Source organism: Cotesia glomerata, unplaced genomic scaffold (assembly GCF_020080835.1).
Source record: "Cotesia glomerata isolate CgM1 unplaced genomic scaffold, MPM_Cglom_v2.3 scaffold_18, whole genome shotgun sequence".
Taxonomy (NCBI): domain Eukaryota; kingdom Metazoa; phylum Arthropoda; class Insecta; order Hymenoptera; family Braconidae; genus Cotesia; species Cotesia glomerata.
Window position 1 is genome coordinate 235036 of NW_025402219.1, and position 24814 is coordinate 259849.

Here is a 24814-nt window from a genome sequence, read left to right on the forward strand (position 1 = left end):
TAAATAATAGTTTAAAAAAACTAAAAACACGCTTTTTATAGAAAACCAAACTAAAAAATAGAAAATAAATTTAAATTAAGAATAGTGTTAAAAATTTCAATAAATATAAATTAATAATAGTGTAAATAAAAAAAATGTATTTTATTTTAAAAAAAGCGTGGGGTGCTTTTTAAGATATTATCAAAATGATAATCACTCTACTCATATCTGTCAATAAAATATTTATAACTATTGACACCATGCACCACACGCTTTTTTTAAAATAAAATACATTTTTTTTATTTACACTATTATTAATTTATATTTATTGAAATTTTTAACACTATTCTTAATTTAAATTTATTTTCTATTTTTTAGTTTGGTTTTCTATAAAAAGCGTGTTTTTAGTTTTTTTAAACTATTATTTATTCCACTTGATTATTAAATTTAGGTATGAATATTTTTTTATGAAGTAGGGGAGAAGTACCGTTTTTGGCAACCTTAGCACCGTTTTTGGCCAGTCAACATTTGAATTAATTTATAAAAAATTATAATAGTATAACCATATTTTTGCTGAGTTTTAAAAAATTTATATTAAAACAAATTGAGTTTGTAATGATTTATTAATATAAATTCATTTCTATCGTTTATTTGAACAATAAATGGCCGAAAACGGCACAGTGTCCACAAACGACACTTCTACCCTATTTACTATGAACAATTAATTCCTAAAACAGTTTTTGAAAATTTTCATTATAACATTTTTTTTTTTAATGAAAATTTTTATGACTTTTAATTAAAAAGTCAATAAATAAAAAGCTATTAAAGATATTTTAATGAAACTTTCACGATTCATAGTTCAATATTTGTACTTTGATATGATATATAAAAGTTCAAATTATTTATTGATTTTCATATTGTTAATTAACTTTTAAGTTAACAAATGACAATTTCAATGACTTCTCCCTCAAAAAATAAAATTTTTTTTTCTTGGTATTATGCACTAAACATCAAAGTAACAGCATTCGCAAAAAAATTTGACTGCTCGCGATTAGATTGAACAAACAAAATATTTATTTATGACGGGCGGTGAGCACTGTCGACACGGCGCGCTACCGCGCGTCATTCACTTAGCTTTTAATCTACTCAATAATTGTAAATAAGAAGCAATACTTTATTTTTTTTATAAAATTAATGTTATTTAATGAATAATTTTATTAAAACACATGACATAAAATTAATTAACAAAATGTTTTTCTTATTATTTAATAAACGAAGAAATTAAACAAGGTATAATTTAATTATAAATCTATCGGTATTGCGTTATTTTTTTTTTTTAAAGACTTTATTTGTAATAATTTTAATGTCTTTGAAAAAAAGTTTGCACTCGAGTGATGTATTATCTAAAACTTTATAAAAATGATACTGTCGTGTATTTTTAATTGTTACAGATTGCTCATACCGGGATTTATATTGTTGTTAATGAGCGTGATGGTCTTGTTGAGAGCAGAAACCAAAATTAACTTTTTTAAATGATTTTTCAGTCCATTCAAACAATGAAATCCCATTAGTTATATGCTTATCATTATCCCTCTGAATACGCACGATAAGCTTGTCTTTTGACACTTGTCAAAAAAGCTCATAACTAATAGAAATTTATTGTTTGAATGGGCTGAAAAATCATTTAAAAAAGTTAATTTTGGTTTCTGCTTTCAACAAGACCATGACGCTCATTAACAACAATATAAATCCCGGTATGAGTAATCTGTAACAATTAAAAATACAAGACAGTGTCATCTTTATAAAGTTTTAGATAATACATCACTTGAGTGCAAACTTTTTTTCAAAGACAATAAAATTATTACAAATAAAGTCTTTAAAAAAAAAAAATAACGCAATACCGATAGATTTATAATTAAATTATACCTGGTTTAATTTCTTCGTTTATTAAATAATAAGAAAAACATTTTGTTAATTAATTTTATGTCATGTGTTTTAATAAAATTATTCATTAAATAACATTAATTTTATAAAAAAAATAAAGTATTGCTTTTTATTTACAATTATTGAGTAGATTTAAAGCTAAGTGAATGACGCGCGGCAGCGCGCCGTATCGACAGCGCTCACCGCCCGTCATAAATAAATTTTGTTTGTTCAATCTAACCGCGAGCAGTCAAATTTTTTTGCGAATTCTGTTACTTTGATGTTTAGTGCATAATACCAAGAAAAAAAAATTTTATTTTTTGAGGGAGAAGTCATTGAAATTTTCATTTGTTAACTTAAAAGTTAATTAACAATATGAAAATCAATAAATAATTTGAACTTTTATATATCATATCAAAGTACAACTATTGAACTATGAATCGTGAAAGTTTCATTAAAATATCTTTAATAGCTTTTTATTTATTGACTTTTTAATTAAAAGTCATAAAAATTTTCATTAAAAAAAAAAATGTTAAAATGAAAATTTTCAAAAACTGTTTTAGGAATTAATTGTTCATAGTAAATATTTCATGAAAAAATATTCATACCTAAATTTAATAATCAAGTGGAAAAGGGCGGTCCACTTGACCTGATTTTGCTCTTATACAGAATCAGCAAAGTGTCTGAGCCTTTATATTTCAAATAGATTGTCATGTAATATCCGTGTCTGAAAAAAAATAAATAAGATAAACTAAGTAGTATTTTATTTTTGGAAAAAGAAAGTCAACGAGTATTTGATTCAAGATTTCAAGTTTTTCATGACAGAAAATTATTTTTTTTGTAGTATATTGAATTCGTCATACTAGTACACAGAAAATAAAATTTACTTGAATCATATAAATAATTTTGAAGAATTTCATCTTCTTGATTTGAGTAGAAAAATTCTTGAACTAAGAAATTTTTTTCGGTTAAAGTAAATTTTACTTAATTCAAAAATTTTTCGTCTTGATTCAAGACAATGAAACTCTTCAAAATTATTTTTTTAGTTCAAGAATTTTTCTCTTGATTAAATTTAATTTTTCTTCAGTGCAGAATTAAAATAAAAAAAATTTTTTCTCATTAAAAATTTTAAATCTTGAATAAAATACTTGTTGGCTTTCTTTAAAATTGTTTCTTTATGTATTTAAAAAACGTAATTTTATAATTTAAAAAAAAAAAAATTAGAAAAACGGTAGACTCTAAAGGCCATTCCTGCAATTTCCCGCTAATTTCATACCTAGGTGCTTAAAATTGCACTAATGATGTTTTTGAGCTCTCCGAGCTCAAAAATACAATTTATATGTTATTTTGAGCTCTGAGCTTAAAAGAATAGCTTTTCTATGCTTTTGAGCTCTTCGAGCTCAAAAGTCTGATAGAAGTTCGATAAAACACAATTTTTCAAATTTTCAAACCGCAATAACTTTTGAATGAATGAACCGATTTTTACACAGTTGGCAGCATTCGACGCAATTTTTTAAGCCTCATAAAGAATCTGTAAGTTTAATTTGATCGAACCAGGAATTTCGGAGTAATTCCGAAAACAACACTTTTTTCGGTTTTCTTTCGTTGACAATAACTCACGAACGAATGAACCGATTTTGACCGGACCGGCGGCAACAAGAATTGTTTGGAAACAATTCTTGTTTCCAAATATTTCGCCGAGGATATCTCTCGAACCAATCAACCGATTTGTACGTTTTGGCGGCGATCGACGCGGTTTTTTGAGCTCTAAAAATTATTCTATTTCATCGAAAACGATCCAAAAGGAAATGTCGAAGTTATGTGAAAAAAAGACTTCGGTTTTCTTTCGTTCACGATATCTCTCGAACGAATCAACCGATTTTGACCGGATTAGCGGTGATCGACGTGGTTTTTCAAGGTTAAGGGCGGATTAGTTTTTTGGAGTTGATCGATAAAGCCGTTTAAAAGTTATTCCAAAAAAACCACTTGAAAAAAAAAATTTTTCTCTTAGTTTTTTTAAGATTTTTCAAAATTTCTCAAAATCTATCGATCCGAATCGGTTCAAATTCACAGGAAATCTAAGTTTAAGGGAACTCTTTAAAACGCCGTTTGGTAGGTTCCGATCGGTTTAGCCGTTCAAAAGTTATAAGCGATTCACATACTTACACACACACACACACACACACACACACACACACACACACACACACACACACACACACACACACACACACACACACACATTCGGAGCTGAGGAGAAACTGCTACCGGAAGCGTCTCCCCGAGCGGATGGGAGGATGCTCGCTGTCCTTGGATGACACTTAATCTCTTAGTTGATGAGGTACAGCGGGTAGGAGCCAAGCAAAATAACCAAACAAAATAAGCTCCCGTGGACAAAACTCCCCTGTAATGGGTTGGTCACACTAACTGACCTAGCAAGACGATCGTTCTCTGCTGTGACCCACTGGGAGTGACCGGAACCTGTATCGTAGTTTCCGACGATGCAGGCCACGGCTGATGTGAGCTTGCTCTGCCGAGGTGTAAGTTGCAGCAGTGGATCAGGAGCCAGCCACTTCGGGCCTTGATCAAGAAGTACGCAGTGAGTGTTAGAGATCGGAATCTTCACCGCTCCGAGCGAGTCTAGTCCGTCCGTGTATTCCGGGACTGGCTAAGTGTCGGCTAGGCCTCAGGGAACTGGGGTAGGAGTACTATCTCCGAGGGTACACCCGTTCCTAGTTATGGCAACCCGCTCCACTCCGTACGATGCGCTGGTAAATCAAAAAGTGTGAGTAATTCACAGGAAACAAACAAGAGTGAAAACGGGCCTCATGCCCAGCAAGACGCACTGCTACTTAGTGCAAACATGAAGAGGACAGATGCTCTGGTACATCTGGAGAAGCTAGTCAGTGGACTGCAGGACTTTCTCCAAACCAAGCAAAATGTCCACAAGGAGATCAAGTCGAAGTCGACGAACATCTGCAGTGCCCTGAGAAGGTTCAAGAAATTGGACAAAGAGTGGCAGAACATCCAACAGCAATAGGGTAATGTCGTGATGAAGACGAGTGCGACAGCGGTTTCACCTGCAAAAGCCGACACGTTTGTCGAAGAGATGGACACAGGTGGCGAGGGTGACGTCGAGTCAGTTGTCGAAGACGGTGAGGAAACTGGAACTGATATCAGGCCTGGGAAAAAGAAGGAGCGAAATTCCCCAGACTCAATGACCAGCCGTACTAAGAAGAAGAAGGACCTTGAACCAAGTCCTCCGAAAAACGCGGTAACACAGAACGGCGAAAAAAAGGAGGTGAATGAGTGGCAAAAAGTCCAGTCAAGGAAGTCCAAGAGAGAGAAAGCAAAAGAAAAGCTCCAGAAGCAACCGCCGAAGGAGCCCAGGCCAGAGCCTAAGCGGAAAAAACCGCGCAAACGGATCAGGCCGGACGCACTGATCATCCGCCCAGCAGAGACGGCAAAGTATGCTGAGATTCTGAAGCAAATAAAGCAAGACGTCCCTGACGAACAGGTCCGTACTACAGTGGATAAGATCCAAAGAACTAGGACCGGGAGCTTGCTGATTACGCTTTCGAGGAAGAGCACTGACCGAGGCCAAGCCTTACAGAAGACCATCGCGGGCATCCTCCAAGAAGACGCGAAGGTAATTTGCAAAGGACCACAGGAAGACGTCGAAATCCGAGATCTTGACGATACCACAACCAAGGAGGATATTCAGGCCGCCTTGCGAACGGTAATCGGAGAAACCTGCGAGATACCACTAGGGACAATTAAGATTCGTAAGGCCTACAGAGGTACTCAGACAGCTGTTGTGACACTAGCAGCAGCTGCAGCGCGGAAGATATTGGCAGAAAGCGGTAAAGTCCGGATCGGCTGGGCCAACTGCCGAATCAGAGCTACGAGGAGACCAATCCAATGTTTCAAGTGCTGGCACTTTGGACACCATGGATCCCAGTGCAAGAGCAATGTGGATCGGTCTAAGCTATGTATTAGGTGCGGACAAGAGGGACACAAGATTGCTGAATGCAAAAACCCAGCGAAATGTGTATTATGCGCGGACCAAAGTGCGGAGAACGCGGCCCATCATGCCGGCGCATCCAGGTGCCCAGTATTTAAAGAGGCACTCCAGAAGATAACAAACAAACAGACATGAAGATATTGCAGCTAAACCTAAACCATTGCGAAGCTGCACATGATCTGCTTATGCAAACAGCAAGAGAACTAGAGTTAGACTTAGTAATGATAGCAGAGCCATACAGACACCTGAATACCCAGCCTTGGGAATCTGACAGCACCGCCAAGGCTGTCATCTGGTCCTGTGGTAAGCATCCCTTCCAGAGGATAGTTAACAATGATAATGCCGGCTTTGTAGCAGCAACAGTTAACGGCATCCGTTTCTACAGCTGTTATGCACCACCTAGCCTATCTATTGTTGAATTCACTGAATTCTTGGACAAACTGACCGAGGACGCCAAGCAACATTATCCATTCGCGATTGCCGGTGACTTCAACTCCTGGGCAGTAGACTGGGGCAGCAAGCAGACCAATGCGCGAGGAAAAGCACTACTAGAAGCTTTTACTACACTAGATGTAGTCCAGCTCAACAGTGGTGATACGCCAACCTATACTAAAGGAGAAGCAAGCTCTATTGTAGATCTCACTTTCGTCAGCAGCAGCCTCATCAGTGGGAAATACGACTGGAAGGTGATGGATATCTACACAGCCAGTGACCACAAGGCAATTCTCTGGGAAATATCACATGACCGGAATACAAGAAGACCAATCAAGTCACTCAATACCATTGGATGGAAACGTCTTTTAAAACAAGCACATTGGTAATAGCCCTGAATAGTGAACCGATTACTACTGGATCCGCAGAAGAAATGACCAAGGACCTGATGAAAAGAGTTGTCGAACTCGAATCCGAAGCGAATCGAACCCGAACCGACCCGAATTTCGAACCTTTCGACCCAAAACGAACCCGAACTGAATCGAACTCGAATCCGAACCGAATCGAACCCGAACCGACCCGACCTGTGACGCAAGTATGGTCCAGAAACGCAGCATAAGCCAATGCCCGGTAGTACACTGGTGGAACGACCACATTAGCGTTCTTCGGAAAGAGTGTCTAAAGAAAAGAAGAATATCCCAGCGTGGCTATCGACGACCTAATTCTGCGGAGCTGGTCGCAGAGTACAAAAAAGCCCGTCGATCATTGAACAAAGCCATCAAGGATAGTAAGAGGCAATGCTGGAAAGAGCTCATCAACGAGGTGGACAAAGACCTGTGGGGTAGACCGTACAAGGTGGTCATGACTCATCTAAAAGTCAAACAAATGCCGGCACCCACATGCCCACAACTTCAGTAGAGAATCGTTACCGCGCTGTTTCCGCAGCAACGCGAGCTTCATTACCAGTTAGCTCAAGGCGAACTGGAGGACATTTCACCTGTCATGGAAGAAGAACTGACGGAGGCTTGCAAACGCGTAGGGAATAATAAAGCATCAGGATTAGATGGAATCCCTAATATTGCCTTAAAAACAGCTATAAAGGCAGCACCGGCATTATTCCTGGATGTTTACACCACCTGCCTCAAAGAAGGGATTTTTCCTCGAAAGTGGAAACAGCAACGGTTAGTGCTGCTTCCTAAAGGGAAAAAGCCACCGGATGAACCGTCATCTTACCGCCCACTTTGCATGCTAGATACAGCGGGTAAGATATTTGAACGCATAATTCACCAGAGAATTGAAGCAGTAGTCGACCCACTCCTGGCAGACAATCAGTATGTATTTCGGAAAGGACGATCAACCCTGGACGCAATCAAACTAGTTGTTAATACGGCCAAGGAAGCAATCGCAGGAACCAGATGGAAGGGTGGAATGAAGAAGTATTGCCTGGTGGCGACTCTAGACATCAGAAACGCCTTCAACTCCGCCAATTGGGAATGCATCATGCAGGCCCTCCAAGAGAAGAATGTACCAGAATACCTTCTTAAGATCGTAGCAAGCTACTTTGAAAACAGGGTCCTGAAGTATGACACGAAGAACGGTCCGAGGGAGTATGATATTACTGGAGGTGTACCACAAGGTTCAGTTCTAGATCCGCTCCTGTGGAATATTATGTATGACGGTCTATTAAGACTAACTCTGCCAAGAAACGTCAAACTCGTAGCATATGCAGATGACGTAGCCGTAGTGATCGTTGCCAAACACCTGGACGAGATAAACCATATGTTCGATCTCACTTTTGAGCGCGTTAACCGGTGGATGGACGCAGTGAACCTGCAACTGGCGCAACACAAGACTGAGGCAGTGCTTATTACCAGCAGAAAAGTGGTAGAGACCATTAAGCTGAAAGTCGGCGAACAAGAAATCACATCACAACCTTATATCCGATATTTGGGAGTGATGCTTGATGCCCGACTCAACTTCAAGCAGCAAGTGGAACATGTCAGTGCCAAAGCGTCAGTAGTGAGGGCTAGTCTCGCACGACTGATGCCGAACGTCAGAAGCCCAAAGCAGAGCAGGAGGCTATTATTGTCATCAGTAGTCACATCAGTGCTCACTTACGGAATATCCATTTGGGCCGACGCACTAAAGACGCAAGAATCATGGAGAAAGGCTGGACCAGTATATCGACTGAGTGCCCTACGAGTAACTAGCGCCTTCCGCACAATATCAGAGGAAGCAGTGTGTGTTATTTCCGGTACTCTGCCTCTCAGAGTCCTAGCTGAGGAAAGACGGAACCTATATCAACGAAAAAGGTCAACCACACTGAGCCCTGAAGAACTTAGAAGAGAAGAACGGAAACACAGCATCGCAAGATGGCAACAGGAGTGGAATTCTGCAGAGAAAGCTCAGTGGACGTACCGTCTCATACCTCGGATTGATGTGTGGTTCAACCGGAGTCACAGTGAGATCAACTATTATTTAACGCAGATGTTATCAGGACACGGATGTTATCGGAAGTATCTTCACCGCTTTAAGCACGATGATACCCCAGAGTGCCCGTCCTGTCCAGGGGTCAATGATGATGCGGAGCATGTTTTTTTGTGTGTCCACGTTTCAACCAACAGCGCGATGAGTTAGAGAAGATTCTGAAAAAGAGAACCCAACCAGAATCAATAGTAGAAGCAATGTTGTCGTCAAAAGCTGCCTGGAACGCCACAAGCACTTTTGCTACAAAAGTGCTTACAGAGTTGCGATCCATTGAGAGGAAAAAAGCGAAAGACAGAATCTAGAAGAAAGAAATAACATCTTAGCCACCAGAAGGAAGAGCGGCAGCTAATTCCTCCCCCCGCGAAGAAATGCCTTACGGCGGTACCATGGGGGATCAGAGGATAGAGGAGAAAGGGGTTTAGGGTTTAGTGGGTAGGGGCATCAGCGTCGAGTTTTAGTATGACGCTGCGTCGAGTCGCCACATATCCAGGCCAAACAGCTATGCCTAGAATCCGTAAAAAGGATTCCCCCCCCCCCCCTAAGGAAAAAAAGAAAAAAAAAACACACACACACACACACACATAGTGACAACATCGCGGGGGTAGTCAGGGAAGCTTCCTATGACCTTAAAACGTCGAGATCTGATGAAAACTCGATTTTTGCAAAACGGGGTGAAAACAATAACTTCCCAATTTTTGAAAATCTTCGATTTTCTTAGCGGGAAGTTAAAAATACGAGAAAAATGTGATTTCTTCAGCTGAAAAAGAATATTGTTGAAAATTTTCAACAATTTAAATTCTTGTAACAAGAGTATTCTTTTTTCTCAAGAGTAATTTTTTCTCTCATTGTAATTCAACATTTGAAAACGATTAAAAATTATAACGGTCTTTTAATCCTGCCATTCGCTTCATTCATATTTTAAAACTTGATGAGCACATCACCCCTTATTGACGTAAACAAGCCTGGTTGTCTATTAAAAGCTGTCGTATTTATTATCTTTCTTAGTATTTTTTATAAATTACTGTATTTAGATAAATCCTGTTACTTACGTGAATTGTTCATTGAAGATATTGATGTTAGGCACTCTTAAAGATTACCAGCAAAGAGAAATAGTGAACTTTGAAGTATCGAAATTCTCTACAAATTACTGAGTTCTCATTTGTTATATTCTATTCGACTCTGGGAAGAATTACCAATTGATATAGTGAACGCATCCAGTATCGAAATTTAAAAAAACAACATATGTGACTATTTACTCAACTAAGATCTTAAACTTAATTAATATAAATTATTCTAAGCTCAATTGTTATATTTCACTTTAATTAAAAACCTTTCACTCTTTTTATTAGTAAATTAAGTACGTCAAGTACATCAAACACCTGTTAATATTGTTTCAGTACTTTAAAATATTGATCTTTAGATAGACTAAATGAAGTTTAATGAGATACTTAGAATGAGTTATAACTATTTTATGTTATATTTACTCTACGTAAAGATTATCATATATTTAAATTGTTAAATATTTATATTTTGCTTGCCATCTAACCAAATGGCCTTGGTATATATAAATGATTGATCTATTTATCTACTTTTTGCAAATTTTGAATGCATTAAATTATAAAAGGGGATAGTCACTGTGATGGCCAAAAAAATAAGTGATTTTCGGGAATTTTTTGACTGGGAAAATAAACAAAATTTGGGGATCAGGTTTTTTTTGTTCTATTAAATGTTCATTGAAGATTAATATTCTAAATTTGTATCAAGAAATATCAAATTGTTACAAAGTTATTAACATTCTTGACCATCCCCAAAAAATTCTTCCTCCATGGTTGCATTGTTCCTTCGAAAAAGGGTCATCCGAGAAAAAAATTTTAGTTAGGTTATTTATTTATTTATTTATTTATTCAAACGCCAATTGACTTTATACATTAAGTTTACATACAAGTAAATTTTAACTTTAGGCGAAAAAAAGAATAAAAGCATTAACATTTTATTAGGATTTAATTAAAATTAAATTAATTTCATTTACTTTATAATTGTAACTTAGTAACAGTATACAAACAATATTCCTGAGAATAATTATTACAAAAAGATGAAATTGCACTTTTTAACAGATTAGTGGTGATTGGTTGGAAGTAGCCGTTTATTAACCGATGATACGAACGATGTGATCGAAGTATCAAATAATTCGAGGTTTGAGCAATTATCGTTGATTAGATTAGCGATCCTATTTCTCGGGCTATTATATAAATAACTCTTGGTAGTTTTAATTGTCTCTATTAATCGATTTGAGTCAATGTGCCCATTAATGATTTTGAATGCAAAGATTATGTCTGATATTTGTCTTCTCTGGGAATGTTTGTTGATCTGGAAGTTACTGTAGGCTTCCTGAACTGTACACATAAACGTACGATTTACTAGAAGTTTGCACAGTTTGTATTGTATTTTTTCTAGTCTATTGATAGCTTGTGTTATGCTTGGTGACCAGATTACAGTGCAATATTCTAAAATCGATCTGACATGGGTATTAAATAGAAGTATTAGTGTTCTTTCGTTCTTGAAGTCATTACCACTTGATCTAATTATGTATCCTAGAGTTTTATATGCCTTTGATACTGTTTAGTCTACATGCTCATTGAAGCTTAACTTGGTATCAACTAGCACACCTAGGTCTTTCATGACAATAGATTTAGGTAGCAGCTGGCCATTTATATTGTAGTCAATTTGAAAGAGTCCATGATATCTAGTAAACATAGTAATAATCTGTATGAATTTGGTTATCGCTGCACCTTACTGATTTTTTTTATTTTGATTTGAAAAAAAAAAAAATGGCGAGTAATTGAAAATTTTTTTGGCCTTCTTTTTGGATTTAAACGGCCTTAAAAAATTTTTAAATTTTAATTTTTTTAAATCATCTACGTGCACCCTCAGCCACTGTAAAGATGAAAAAAAAAATACGAAAATCGGGTGATATTCATTTGAGTTATTGATGCAACCATTTTCAAAAAAAGTCGTTTTGAGAAAATGCGTTTAAAGTTTTTAGTCTATTTTACTTTACGTTGATCTAAATCATGTATCTCATAAAATATTTACACTTAAATTAAACTATCGAGTTCTGGGCCATATGAGAGTTCTTTCTCCTTATCTTCAGTGATGTCCATGCCTTTTTGAATCTTTTGATTGACTGTTTCAATTTGACTTTTAGTAGATTCAACGTTTCCATCGAAACGTTGAGCGAAAATGGTGGGTCTACCTGTTCTCACTAATTATATCTCCGAAAATTATCTCAATTTTGATCTAAAATTTTATACACATATCGCGTTACTGGTGCCATAAGGGCGTATCCCGAAAAAAAATACCCTTGAAAAGGCATAAGGGCGTATAAAATAATTTTTCCGGGAATCGACGTAGTTATGCCTGAAACGGGCAGAAATGCAAAAAAAAATTTTGGTACGCCCTTATGGCACCCAAGATACCTACCGGGAGCCATAAGGGCGTACAAAAAAAATTTTTTTTCAGGAAACGTATTTTTACTTGAATTTTTTTTTGTACGCCCTTATGGCCCCCAGTGGGTACCATAAGGGCGTACCAAAAAATTTCAAATTTGAAAAAAATTTTTTTCGTTATTTCTACGCTTTTCAAGTAAAAATACGTTGTTTCCCGAAAAAAAAATTTTTTGGTACGCCCTTATGGCATCTGTAACGCTATATTTTTTAATACATCAACTCTGATTTAAAGCAAAAAATAAGTTTTGTTTTATTTGTTACAGTAGCTATCCCCTTTAAAAATTAATATGTATAAAATGATGTTTTACTCTTTTGCAGCTCAATAAAGGATTTTACGAAAAGCCTTTATCAATTTTAACAAAATCCTTACCTGCTGACAATCATAATGAAGACTTTGATGATATAAAATATGGAGTACAACACTTACCTTCATATTCCGACCCTCGAATTAGTCGTCCGAAATTAGTAAACACTAATTTTATGTATTATTCAACTGACAAAGGTTTGATATTCTTTACAATTACGATAAATATTTTGTATTTAGACAAATTAATAAAAATAAAAATTCTTTACTAGTTGGAAGTGGTAACACAAGCAGTTCAAATGAATCAGTTGCTTCAGATTCCCATCTTCTAATGACAGGTCTACCTTTAAAACATAAGCGTGGACCAATTATGGGAATGCATTATCCATCTGAATACTTGCAACGTAATAATTCTGCAACATCTTTGTAAGTTGTTTTGTATTGATAAAAGAAAAAATATAGTCGAGAAATACAAAAAAAAATTTTTCTCAAAATAAAAATTATTTTTTTTTAATTTAATTTTTTTTTCTAAGTCCAAAAAAAATTTTTAATTGAGGGAAAAAATTTTTTTGCATTCATACACATTTAATTCAAAAATACGTTGATTCTCGAAAAAAATATTTTTTTATACGTCCTTATGGTTCCCAGGACCCACCTCGGATGCAAAAAAAAATTTTTCCCCAAATTAAAAATTTTTTTTAAACTTAAAAAAAAATAAAATTTTTATATAACAATTTATTTTTAAATAAATTTTAGTTCCAACACTTCTCCTGCCAGTGGGCGGTCAAGTCCAGGACAAACATCCGGAATTTGGAGAGTTAGGACATTATACGCCTGTATGGCTGAAAACGATGGAGAACTTTCATTTGAACCTAATCAAATAATAACAAATGGTAATTACTGAATTTTATTCATCTTATTAGTCACAAATCAATTTGATGATAATCGAAGACAAAATTTTTGGAATAGTGAGACCATCGCTCGAACCCGGATGGCTAGAGGGGACATTAAATGGAAAAACTGGATTAGTACCAAAAAATTATGTCGAACAATTACCCTGAGAGCAAATATACCAAATATAATAAATGTATTGATATTTTTATACATTTACAATATTATTTTTAAATCTATATTCTGTCTACTTTTGTAATTAGTGACGAATGTATATATTCGGTAAAAAATATTTGTTAAAAAATAGTTAAGTATGAATGTATAGTATTTATGGGGGATAAAATTTACCCAAAGATATATTTACTTAGTAAATATTTATTTAAAATATTCATTCAAATTTAGTCTTTCATGGTTTCATTATAATTACTTTAAGTTATAAATAAATGTACATTTTATTTTTATTAGTATATTTTATGTTGCGAACAATGTCATTTATTCAAATGGCATTGATTATATTTTTATATTAAATTTATGTATCATATAAAAATCTTATTTTAACAATTATTGTAATTAATTAATGAATTCATTATCGATGCCATTTTATGTTGAATTTATATAATGAAATTTATTATTTATAATTGTTGCATAGTCTAAATAATATTTTACACACGGGATTCTTATGGTTATTAATTGTTATTTATTATAATTATTAATGTAATATAATATTGATATGATTTTTAAAATATAATTATAAATGCTTAAGATTTAAATTAACTACTTAATATTAAAAATAAATAATTAACTGAATTAAATTCAGTTAATAAAATAAATATAATTTGCTAATCATTTTGATAAAGATTAAAAAAAGAGCCATAAACTAAATAAATTAAGTTGAAATGTAGAAAATTAATAAGCAGGCAAGATTTTTTTCGGCCTAAAAGATTAGCCAACTGAATGGTGAAAGCTCATTTGTTTTTAAATTTTGTAACATTAATTTATAGTAATTATATCAATAAAATTTTTAATGAATTAATAAATTGTACATTAACTTCATTGCCATTTCATAAAATAAAAAATAAAATTTTTGTTTATCTGCCGTGAATTTCATTTAATTGCTTTCCTTATAGAAAAATTTGGTAATGATTTACAAATGGGGTCAACCCATACTAGCCCATGTTAATTTTTTTTTTTTAATTGTTCGTTTTTTTATGTACTTTTCAAAAAAAAAGAAAATATAAATTTTATCCAAAAACATGAGAGCCACAATTTTTTGCAACTTTTGAAGGAAAAAAAGCTATCGAAATCTTTATTTATTCCTCTCACAACATTTTTTATCATAAATGCGCCGTAAAAACAAACAGAATAAAGAAATAAAACAAAAATTTGAAAATGTTAATTTTTCATCTAGTTATGGCCCAAAAAATGGGGTTGACCCCACTTGTAAATAATTACCAAAAATTTTTTAATTAATGTAACTAAGATAAAAAATATATATTTTATTTTAAAGATAAATTAAAAATTTTTTCAGCAGTGGAATATTCAAAATTAAATTTTAAAAATTTAAAATACTTTCTTAAAAGTTTTAAATAGATAACAAAATTCAATAAAATATTAAAAAAAAAATTGGCAGTCAGCACATTCAAAAGTTTACATTGCGTTCTATTAAATTAAATAAAAAAAATTAACTAATACAATATTCGCTTTAATGTAGTTTATTTTTAACTGTATTTACTGTTAATATAATTTAAGTGAATCTCCATTTCCAAACAACCAGCTTTTAAAGCATTTTGTTCAACATTATTCCAAATAGAGCTCATAAATAATGAATAACAAATAAGCGCAGTAATAAAAAGACGTAAAATGTTTAATCCGATGATGGCTCCGATTGATTGAAATGTAATATCAAGACTTATTGAATAGATAATGGGTATAACTAGTACAATACTCATCATTGTGTACCAAAAACGTTGTTTTCTTACATTTTGTAATGCTTCACTACATACATGGGAAGCTTCTTTTAATGTGGATCTTATGTCAATATTATTTACTTCGTATACTCCTTAAAAAAAAAAAAAAAAGTATTAAATAACTACATCCAATATTTGTTGCTTCATTTATTAGTAGTTTTAATTTAATACCTCTTGTAAATTTGAATTCTGTTTCAACGGCTTCATGATCAGAAAAACTAAAATTTTTGTTTGGAATTCTTTCCGGAAATGGTTGATAACAGTTTACAACGTCTACCTATTTAACAAAAATACATAATAATTCTAAAATCATATAAATACTATGATAAATTTATATAAAATTTAATTGAGTAAATTTAAAGAAATACAAATTAGTAAATAAATTTCAATAGATCATTTAAAATTTTAATGTTCAAAAAAGGAAATAGTTAGTATATTTGATATTATTCAAGATAAATTTATATAATTCTACGTAGATTTTAGTAATCTATACAATTAAGAGTCTATATAATTAAGAGAGTAATGAAAATTTTGTCTCCGGTGTATTTATATGATAAAATAAATTTTTTTAATTGAATTTAATAGATCATTTGAAAGGTCATGATCTGAATTTGTACCTTTTCAATGTTTCATATGCTTTTCAGCAATAGTTATTTTTTATTATGAGTTTTAGAAATAGTTATAAATAGACTAGTCGCCCGTGTAAAAAAAAACTTGTCGTAAAAAAGCCATATCAAAGCAAATTTTTTTTTTTTTTTTAAGGGAGTTGGGAAAGAACGGATAGGGGAAAGGGGGGACCTACTCAGTGGGAATTTTTCCGTAATTGAAAAAATAATCAGACAGCCCAGACTGGGAATCGAACCCAGATCTTTCGGTTACGCGCCAAGGGCTCTACCCATAAGCTTAGGATCTTAAATGTGACACAATTTAGGACATTTTTATGACACCAAACCGGAATAAAATTTAGATTTTTTTAAAATATTGTCGCTATTACTCAAAGAAAATATATTTTAAAAAGTACTTTGATGACAATTTGAGGACACTTTTATGACAATTTAGGACTCTTTTATGATACTTTCATTACAATTTTAGGATACTTTCATGACAATTTTAGGACACTTTTAAAGCAATTTTGGTATACTTTTGTAGTGTTGTAAAATTAGGCTTTAGCGTAATTTTTCTTTATTTTACGGTGACTGTGGAGTTTTTATCTTTTGCAAGTAAGGGTTTAAGGCATCATAAATCATAGGATTTAAGTAAATATAGTCGAACACACTGTGTCAAAAAAGTATACTAAAAATGTCATAATAGGGTCCTAAAATTATCATAAAAGTGTCGTAAAATTGTTATAAAAGTACTTTTTACAATATTTTTTCTCTGAGTAATAACGACAATATTTTTTTTAAATTTAAATTTCGTTCCAGTTTGGTGTCATAAAAATGTCCTATATTGTGTCACGTTTAGGATCTTAAGTTTATGACTCTTTCAGGACAAGTTTTTTTACACGGGCACAAAAATTAAGGGATATAAAAAAAATTCTAAATTTTTGGGTGAATTTCAACGAGCTGTAACTCCGAGGAAAATAATCGTATAGCAAAAAAAAAGCAAATTGTAGCTCCAAGTATCTAGTTTTCAGATACGACTATAAAAATTTTTCATTATGTTTGTGTCTAGAGAAATCCTAATATAAGGAAACTACCAAAAAAAAATTTTCCAAATTTTTTCTTATATAAAAAAGGTCTACGGGCTTCAAAAAATTTTTTTCCATTGTTTCACTCAAAAGCTTTTTTAGAAAATTTAATGCCCTTTAATTTTACATAATCAAAAAGCCTGTACGATGATTTGCCGCGGAGTGATCGTCAATCAAAGCAAAAAAATTATTTTTAACTTTGATAATCAATAAGTTTGGGAATAATGACCATATAGGAAATCGAAGAAGGTTTTTGAAAACTACACGATATTTTCTATAAGATACCGTGAATGGCTTTTAACAAAAAAATTTTTTTTGAATTGAAAACTTTGACTGAAAAAAAGACAAAAATTCGTATAATTAAAGATATTTGGATAACGTGGTATAACTTTGGATGAAACGGATGTACTAAGGACATCGTCAGTAATTTTTCAACTTCAAAGTGTCCCCTAAAATCCCTGAAAAATTCAAAACGCTGCGATTTTTTTTTCGTAGTGCCCCGAAACTTCAAATTCTTTGTTTTCGCAAAAATCACCATTATGAGCAATTTTTCGATTTTTATTCATTTTTTCAATGAAAAAAAATTGTTTTTTTCTCAAAAATCTTTATTTTTTCGATCAAAAAGATTGATTTTTTAAGAAATTTGAAAAAAAAAACAAAAATTCGTCATTCTTTTATTTATAAATTTCGTTTTGTACATGTGAATGTGATTATAAATCAAATATTAATTTATATAATTAAGAGACTATAAAAAAGGTTTGTAACGGGTATATCTTTATCGTTAATTAGGTTTGATATTTTTTCAGCGATAGTCATTTATGATTTAAGTAATTGAAAATCATTTTTTTATGTTAAGTTTTTGAAGAAGTTTTAAATAGTTATTTGGTTCTATAAATTTGTTCCGTCACAATTGTCCATTAAGTTATTTGATATTGATCCTGTGGTAGCATTATTATTTTTAAAAATTTATTTCAAAACTACCCAAACAATGTATAGTACGATTATAAATTAAAAAAAATCATTAGCAGTTAAAGTTTTCTTATTCATGATCCGTAAATCTCGGCAGTCGCTTAGTGACTGCAGGTTGCTCGTTAATAATTATATAATTCATTTGTTTAATTATGTATGTAAGCTCAATGTTAGTTTTTAGTTTCACGGTTTAAAAAAAACTTGACTGATTTATTTTTAAAACTTTCAAGAAAATGTGAACTAGTTATATATACTAGCTAACTCCTGCCATAAATGAGTAACAGACACTACAAAAGAGTTCTCATAGGTAATAGTAGGAAAATGAGGTATTTTGAACATTACATTATTATTTTTTATATGTTAATTATGATTTTTAATTTTAGGACTAGTTAAAAAAAAGTATCAATAGTTACCTTGAAGTTTTTTGATCCTAAGTACAATATATGATCAATTCGTTTTCCTTGAGGTAATTTGTTGGCAACTTTACGACATGAATAACTATTATTGGCACATTCACTAGTTCCTTTATCACTATGATGAGTTGAGCAAGAATCAGTCAGGGAAGCAACTCCACTTATAATTCTGTAAGCTAAATCTTCTGGTCCAGTGTTAAGATCACCACCAAGAATCGTAACATCTGCTCCTTGTTCAGTCATTCTTATAAACTGTGCCGTATCAAATGCCTGAAGAATTCGATGAGCTGAATACTCGTCGTTTTCACAATCATATTCGGCGTGCAACTAGACAAAAAAAAGTTTATTAAAATTTTTTTTATTTTTAACGAATAAGTAATTCTGGCTAAAGCAAAATTTATCTGAAATAAAATTATGATACTGAAATTAACATCTGATAATTTTTACAATTTTTCTCATTAAGAAAATTATTACAAAAAAATAAAAAGAAAAATTTTCCATGTAGAAGATTTGAAAAATTATAAGTGCAATTATTTTTGTTCTAATTTAATTAATGAAAAAAATCAAAAAATTTTTAAACGTCTGCTGATTTCAGTATCATAATAAAAATAATAAATAAATATCTTACATGAGCAACGTAAACATTAACATTCGCATCGTTAACCCTTAACCTGCACAATCCAACTCCTTTACCTCCAAACCAATCTCCATGATGAATTTTATGGACATATCCGTTCAAAGACCATTGATAGAACATCACATCTTGAATTGGGTGCTTTGAAAAAACGCATATGCCTGAACCAAGAACACCACTGTAATTAATATCTTATAATTAATTAAAAATAATTATTATTTATAGCCAATAAAAAGCTGTAACTCTACCTGTAAAAATAATGAGAGTATGTCAATTTTTTTTTAACTTTATTCTTTATCATATCATAATCCTTGGCAGACCATACTTCTTGAAGGCAAACAACATCATAGTCATTCGAAGACAATTGCTCAGCAATAGCCTTTATTCTTTCATTTTTATTTTTTGATATATATGGAATGCCCCTGTAAAACAAAGTCAATTAACATCTGGTAACATGTATCCTATTTCAGTAAGTGTCATTTTTTTATAAAATGCCTTTCATTGTTATAAAAAATTTTCAAAAAAATGATAATCCTGTGATTATTTTTTTAATTTTTTTATTTTAACTTTTGTACGATTTTTGAATATTTTTTATATTTTTAAATTTCAAACAAATTTAGCTTGTAGTAATCATTATTTATTAAACTACGATAAAAAAAAAATAAAATAAAAAAATTTATTTGTAATACTTACCAGCAGTTAAGTGTAAGAACTTTAAATCTTATTTCTTGATCCATTTCTTATATCTAAATTGCTGCAAATATTAATTTATTATCACTGTAACAATATAAAAAAATAAATGTTACTCTAAATCTAATTGCAACTAATTAGAACAACTTAATAATGTTATCAGTTAATCAGTTAGTTTCACGAGTAGTCACAAACGTGGTTGAATCTGATTGTTTTCAACCTCGGAACACCATTTAATTGTGGCTCTACCTAGCGGTCAATATAAGAAAACAATAAAAAGTGGGGGAAAAAAATGTGATCGTTGCCTTAATACTAAATTCACAGTTTATTTTTTATTTGTGAATGATCCTTTACAAAACAATATTGTTATTGTTATCATTATTAGCTTTGTTTTGTAAGAGTAAGTGTTCTACTTATTATTACATTCCTCTAGGCCGATCCACGGCACCCCTATGAGAGAAGCCGTTGTGTACTAGCCTTAAATATGGTGTCACCAGGTCACCATAGGTGACACCCTATTTAAGGCTAGTACACAACAGCTTCTCTCATAGTCATGCCGTGTATGGGCTCCGGAATATAATACGTGTTTTGTTGTTGTTCAAAACACTTGCATTTTTGTGATATTATTTAACTCACAAATTTAATTTTTAGTATAAATTATTTTAAATTATCAGAAAAATAAAAATTAATAAGTGATAACTTTCTCACAAAAATCAATCTGTAAAATGCTACAAAACTTGACATATTATTTGTGATGTCTACTCCGACTTTGGTGTCTCTCTGTGTTATTCGGATAGAAGTTGTAAATACTCAGCTCGAAGAATCTGCCTGTATGTATGAAAATTTGTCACATCTAAGATTCTGATTTTTAAATGACATGTTAATTGAAAAAAATTTTTTTATTTTAGGTGAAATGGCTACTAGAAAAATCCGCGGACGAAGAGAACCACGTAATATTACTATTGAAACATATCCAAATGTTTCAGAAGGATCTGTTTCATTACTATCTTCTTTACCAATAAGATCTAATAAACCTAACTCAACGTCAAAATCTAACTCTGAAGAATTACCATATCCAATGAATGTAGTGTCATCCAATGGAACAATAGAAGGAACACCAGCCCAATCTTTTTCATCAACTGATCAAATTGATTTTTTCTCTGGCAATCGATATGTTGAAGTTACTCAAGGGATTTTACATTTATATAAAGAAGAGTGAGTTATTGAAACTCTTTAGTTGATAAAAAATTTTTTTAAATAAAATTTAAAACATTTTTAGTGAATTGACGGAAATGCACCATGCAGCTGATAGAAGTCATACAGTTTGCATTTTGTCAGTACCAGCTACAATGACATGTCATGACTTGTTAACATTCACTGCCGCTTGTCATCAGGATATTCAACATTTTAGAATTTTACAGGATAATAATCCGAATCAATACATGGCTCTCATTACTATGCGTTCGTCGGCAAGTAATATTTTTTATTTTCATAATGAAACTTCAGATCTTTAGATATAAATACGAAATAAGAAATCAGGTGAGAAGACCAATCAATACGTTTTAAAACATTTATTTGTTATACAACGTTGCGTCAGTTTTATTCCAACATCCTCAGGTATCTAGTTTTAACAGACAAATTAATACAATCAATTAAAAATTATATAAACACAAGAATACAAAGTCAATAATCTTACTGATCCGTAAACATCAGCAACTACTAACAAATAAAATAAAATTACAATACAAGAAAAAATTACCTCGAATACTCTGTTACAATATAGTCATACCAATATTCTTTACAAGAAAATACTGAAGTACAGCATTTTTTATTTTCTGCTAGAAGAAAAATTTAATTGTAACACTTGGATCATTTTTTTTTTTTATAATTTTTTGACCAATTAAAAAATTGACCATTTTCTTTTCAGACTGCAGCCAGTCAATTTTATGAAATGTATAACGGTGCTCCTTACAACTCTCTTGAACCAGATGTCGTATGTCATATGGTATTTGTTTCAAGAGTAGAAGTGGCTGATAATGGAATGTCATTATCAGGGCATACAGAACTGCCGTCGTGTCCAGTTTGTTTAGAACGAATGGACGAAAGTGTTGACGGAATATTGACGATATTGTGTAATCATACGTTTCATTCCAGTTGTCTAGTTAAATGGGGTGATACTTCTTGTCCTGTCTGTCGATATGCACAAACACCAGAACCTTTAGAAGATAGTCATTGTATGGAATGCGGTAATGAATTATAATTTATATTTAAAATTCATTATCTATATAATTAAGAGAATAAGGAAAATTTTGTCTCTGGCGTATTTATATGATAAAATTAGTTTTATAAATTAAATTTAATATCATAGAAAAAGTCGAACAAGAAAACATACTCTAAGCTAGCTTGACAAAAATATCTTTCAGCCATATCAAGCGTTGCATCAGCCTGAAAAACAGTAAACATTATTATAAATCAAAATTTTTTTCAATTATACTACTTTCAATTTAGCATCAATTACCTTTTGAAAAACGTTATCTTGCTTCTTTGTTGAAAGACTTAGATAGCGTTCTTGACTGTGACAAAATTAAACCATTTGTTTTTCAAATTTCTTTTTTCCTTCCTAAAAAATGTTTATATTAAATTTAAAAAAATAGAACAACAGAATGGTAGTATAAAACATGTTCTTTACCTTAACTCCACCGATATATTCTTTCCTAGAATTTTCTAATAGCAGTATTATTTGGTCATAGGCTCGTTCAAGCTGAAAAATATTTTATGTATATTCTATTCACTTTCAACCAATCAGAATGAGAATAATTATTTTCGACCAATCACATCACGAATAGATTGGTTTCACATACATTTCATCTCAATTTTATTATGGGATTTAATCTTAATTACTCAATTCTAAAATAATCTTATAATATATATAATTAAAAAAGTAAGAAAAATTTTTTTTTCCTGCATATTTACATGATAAAATGAGTTTTTTAATTAAATTTAGATTTATATGAAAGGTATTAACCTGAATTTGTACTTTTTTAATCTTTCATATGCTTTTCAGCAATATTTATTGTGAATAAGTTTTCGAAGTAGTTTTAAATGAATTCGAATTTCCCGACACACGTCATTTATTTATTTATTTTTTTTATACATGTCAATGTGTTTATAGGTCAAAAGTTAATTTACATAATTAAGAGACTAAGAAAAATTTTTTAACGAGGAAATCATTATCGTAAATTAGTTTTGATATTTTTTCAGAAACAGTCATTTATGATTTAAATAATTGAGAGAGTAGGGAAAATTTTATGACGAGCATATTATTATTTTTAAAGGAATTTTTATAGTTAAATTTAGTATCATCAAACAGATCTTGAAAAAAATTTGTGCTTTTTCACGGTTTTCTATATTTTTTAGTAATAGTCAATTTTTTATACTAAGTTTTTGGAGAAGTTTTGAATAGTTTGTTGGTTTTATAAATTTGTTCCGTCAAATTTGTATATTAAATAATTTGTAATTGATCTTGTGATAGCACTATTATCTTTAAAATTTACTTAAAAAGTACCTAAACTATGTAGTATGATTATGAACATCAAAAAATCATGTAGCTGAAGTTTTCTTATTTATAATCCGTAAATATCAGTAGTCGCATAGTGACTGCAGGTTGCTAGTATCAATTAAGCAATTAATTGTTTTTCAGCTGGAGGTACAACTACTGATGCTTTATGGATTTGTTTAATTTGTGGCCATATTGGTTGCTCACGTTATCATCAAGGCCATGCATTCGAACATTATCGTGATACCCATCATTGTTATGCTATGCAATTGGGTAATAATAGAGTTTGGGATTACGTTGGAGATAATTTTGTTCATCGCTTACTCCAAGATAAAGATGGAAAAATGGTTGAAGGAGGGCATGAACCTAGTAAAGGCGAGGGAGCTGCTGTAGATGAAAAAGTAGATGCTGTTCAATTAGAATTCACCTATTTACTTACTTCACAACTAGAGAAACAGCGAGAATATTTTGAAGACCGTCTTAATCGAATAGAACAACGTTCATTATCAGAAATTACTGAACTCAAGGACAAATTTAGTCAAATTTCTGTTGAGAATTCGCAAATAAAGGTAAAATGTCAAACTAAATATAATTTAAAAAAAAAAAAAAAAAAATCATATAATTTTTTTTTGTAATTTTTAAGGATAAAATCGTCAGTCTCACACGCGAAAAACAGGGCTTGGAAAAAAAATTACAACATTCAAATACGAAATTAAATCAAGCACAGGCAGAGTTGACAGAAGAAAAAGCGTTGAGACATGCACTTGAACAAAATCAATTTTCATGGCAATCAAAACATAAACAATTACAAGACGAATTCACTGAATATAAAACCACTAAAGAAAGTGAGGTCGTAGATATGAAAGAACATATAAGAGATTTGATGTTTTATTTCGAGGCACAAACTAAAATTGAAAATTCTACAGAAAGAGATAATATCGCAGGTGGTACAATTATTATACCTGAAAGTTCTACTCCGAACAAACCATCAAGATCACGTAAACAAAATCGTAAACGCTAATTAATATTGGGTAGGTATTACATTCAAATATATATAAATTAAATATCGAAATTTCTTTTACAATAGTTATATTTACTGTACAAAATTTTATTCATTAGTAGATTTTTCGAGTGAAAAAAAAATTCTATAAGAATATCGAAATAATATTTTAAATATTAGTATAAAAAATATTTTTGTTGAAACTGTTGTAAAATATACAATTATTTAGGTAATAGTAAGTAGCTTTACTTTTAAATTGCGTACATAAGGAAAAAAATTGAGAAAATCAATAAATCTTTAACAAATTGTGTAATTCTCAAAAATCTTGATTTAATTTTTATGATAAAAA

General features: G+C 31.7%; 3 protein-coding genes and 1 long non-coding RNA gene across 8 annotated transcripts in view; 3 read left to right on the forward strand and 1 right to left on the reverse strand.

Moving 5' to 3' along the window:
* Positions 1-13868, forward strand: part of LOC123273970 (rho GTPase-activating protein 26-like) — a 29010-nt gene extending 15142 nt beyond the window's left edge. For all 5 annotated transcript variants that reach the window (XM_044741463.1, XM_044741462.1, XM_044741464.1 and 2 more), the window contains 4 exons: positions 12670-12853; positions 12928-13081; positions 13412-13548; positions 13625-13868. In XM_044741463.1, the coding sequence (XP_044597398.1) occupies positions 12670-12853; positions 12928-13081; positions 13412-13548; positions 13625-13716 (567 nt within the window). In that variant the 3' untranslated portion in view covers positions 13717-13868. The remainder of the gene's footprint in view (positions 1-12669; positions 12854-12927; positions 13082-13411; positions 13549-13624) is intronic.
* LOC123273972 lies at positions 9506-11736 on the forward strand. The gene is made up of 2 exons (XR_006511418.1): positions 9506-11281; positions 11381-11736. It is a non-coding gene; the product is annotated as an uncharacterized LOC123273972 (long non-coding RNA).
* A 1297-nt stretch (positions 13869-15165) lies between the features above and the next one.
* Positions 15166-20115, reverse strand: LOC123273988 (putative neutral sphingomyelinase). Its single transcript, XM_044741487.1, has 6 exons — positions 19913-20115; positions 19468-19641; positions 19214-19397; positions 18586-18912; positions 15685-15790; positions 15166-15605 (listed from the first exon to the last, which is right to left on the reverse strand). The coding sequence occupies exons 1-6, from the start codon at positions 19954-19956 to the stop codon at positions 15265-15267; spliced, it is 1176 nt and encodes a 391-aa protein (XP_044597422.1). The 5' UTR covers positions 19957-20115; the 3' UTR covers positions 15166-15264.
* A 346-nt stretch (positions 20116-20461) lies between these two features.
* LOC123273987 (BRCA1-associated protein) lies at positions 20462-24581 on the forward strand. Its single transcript, XM_044741485.1, has 6 exons — positions 20462-20739; positions 20818-21124; positions 21189-21378; positions 21837-22155; positions 23610-24034; positions 24109-24581. The coding sequence occupies exons 1-6, from the start codon at positions 20664-20666 to the stop codon at positions 24484-24486; spliced, it is 1695 nt and encodes a 564-aa protein (XP_044597420.1). The 5' UTR covers positions 20462-20663; the 3' UTR covers positions 24487-24581.
* Positions 24582-24814: the final 233 nt, after the last annotated feature.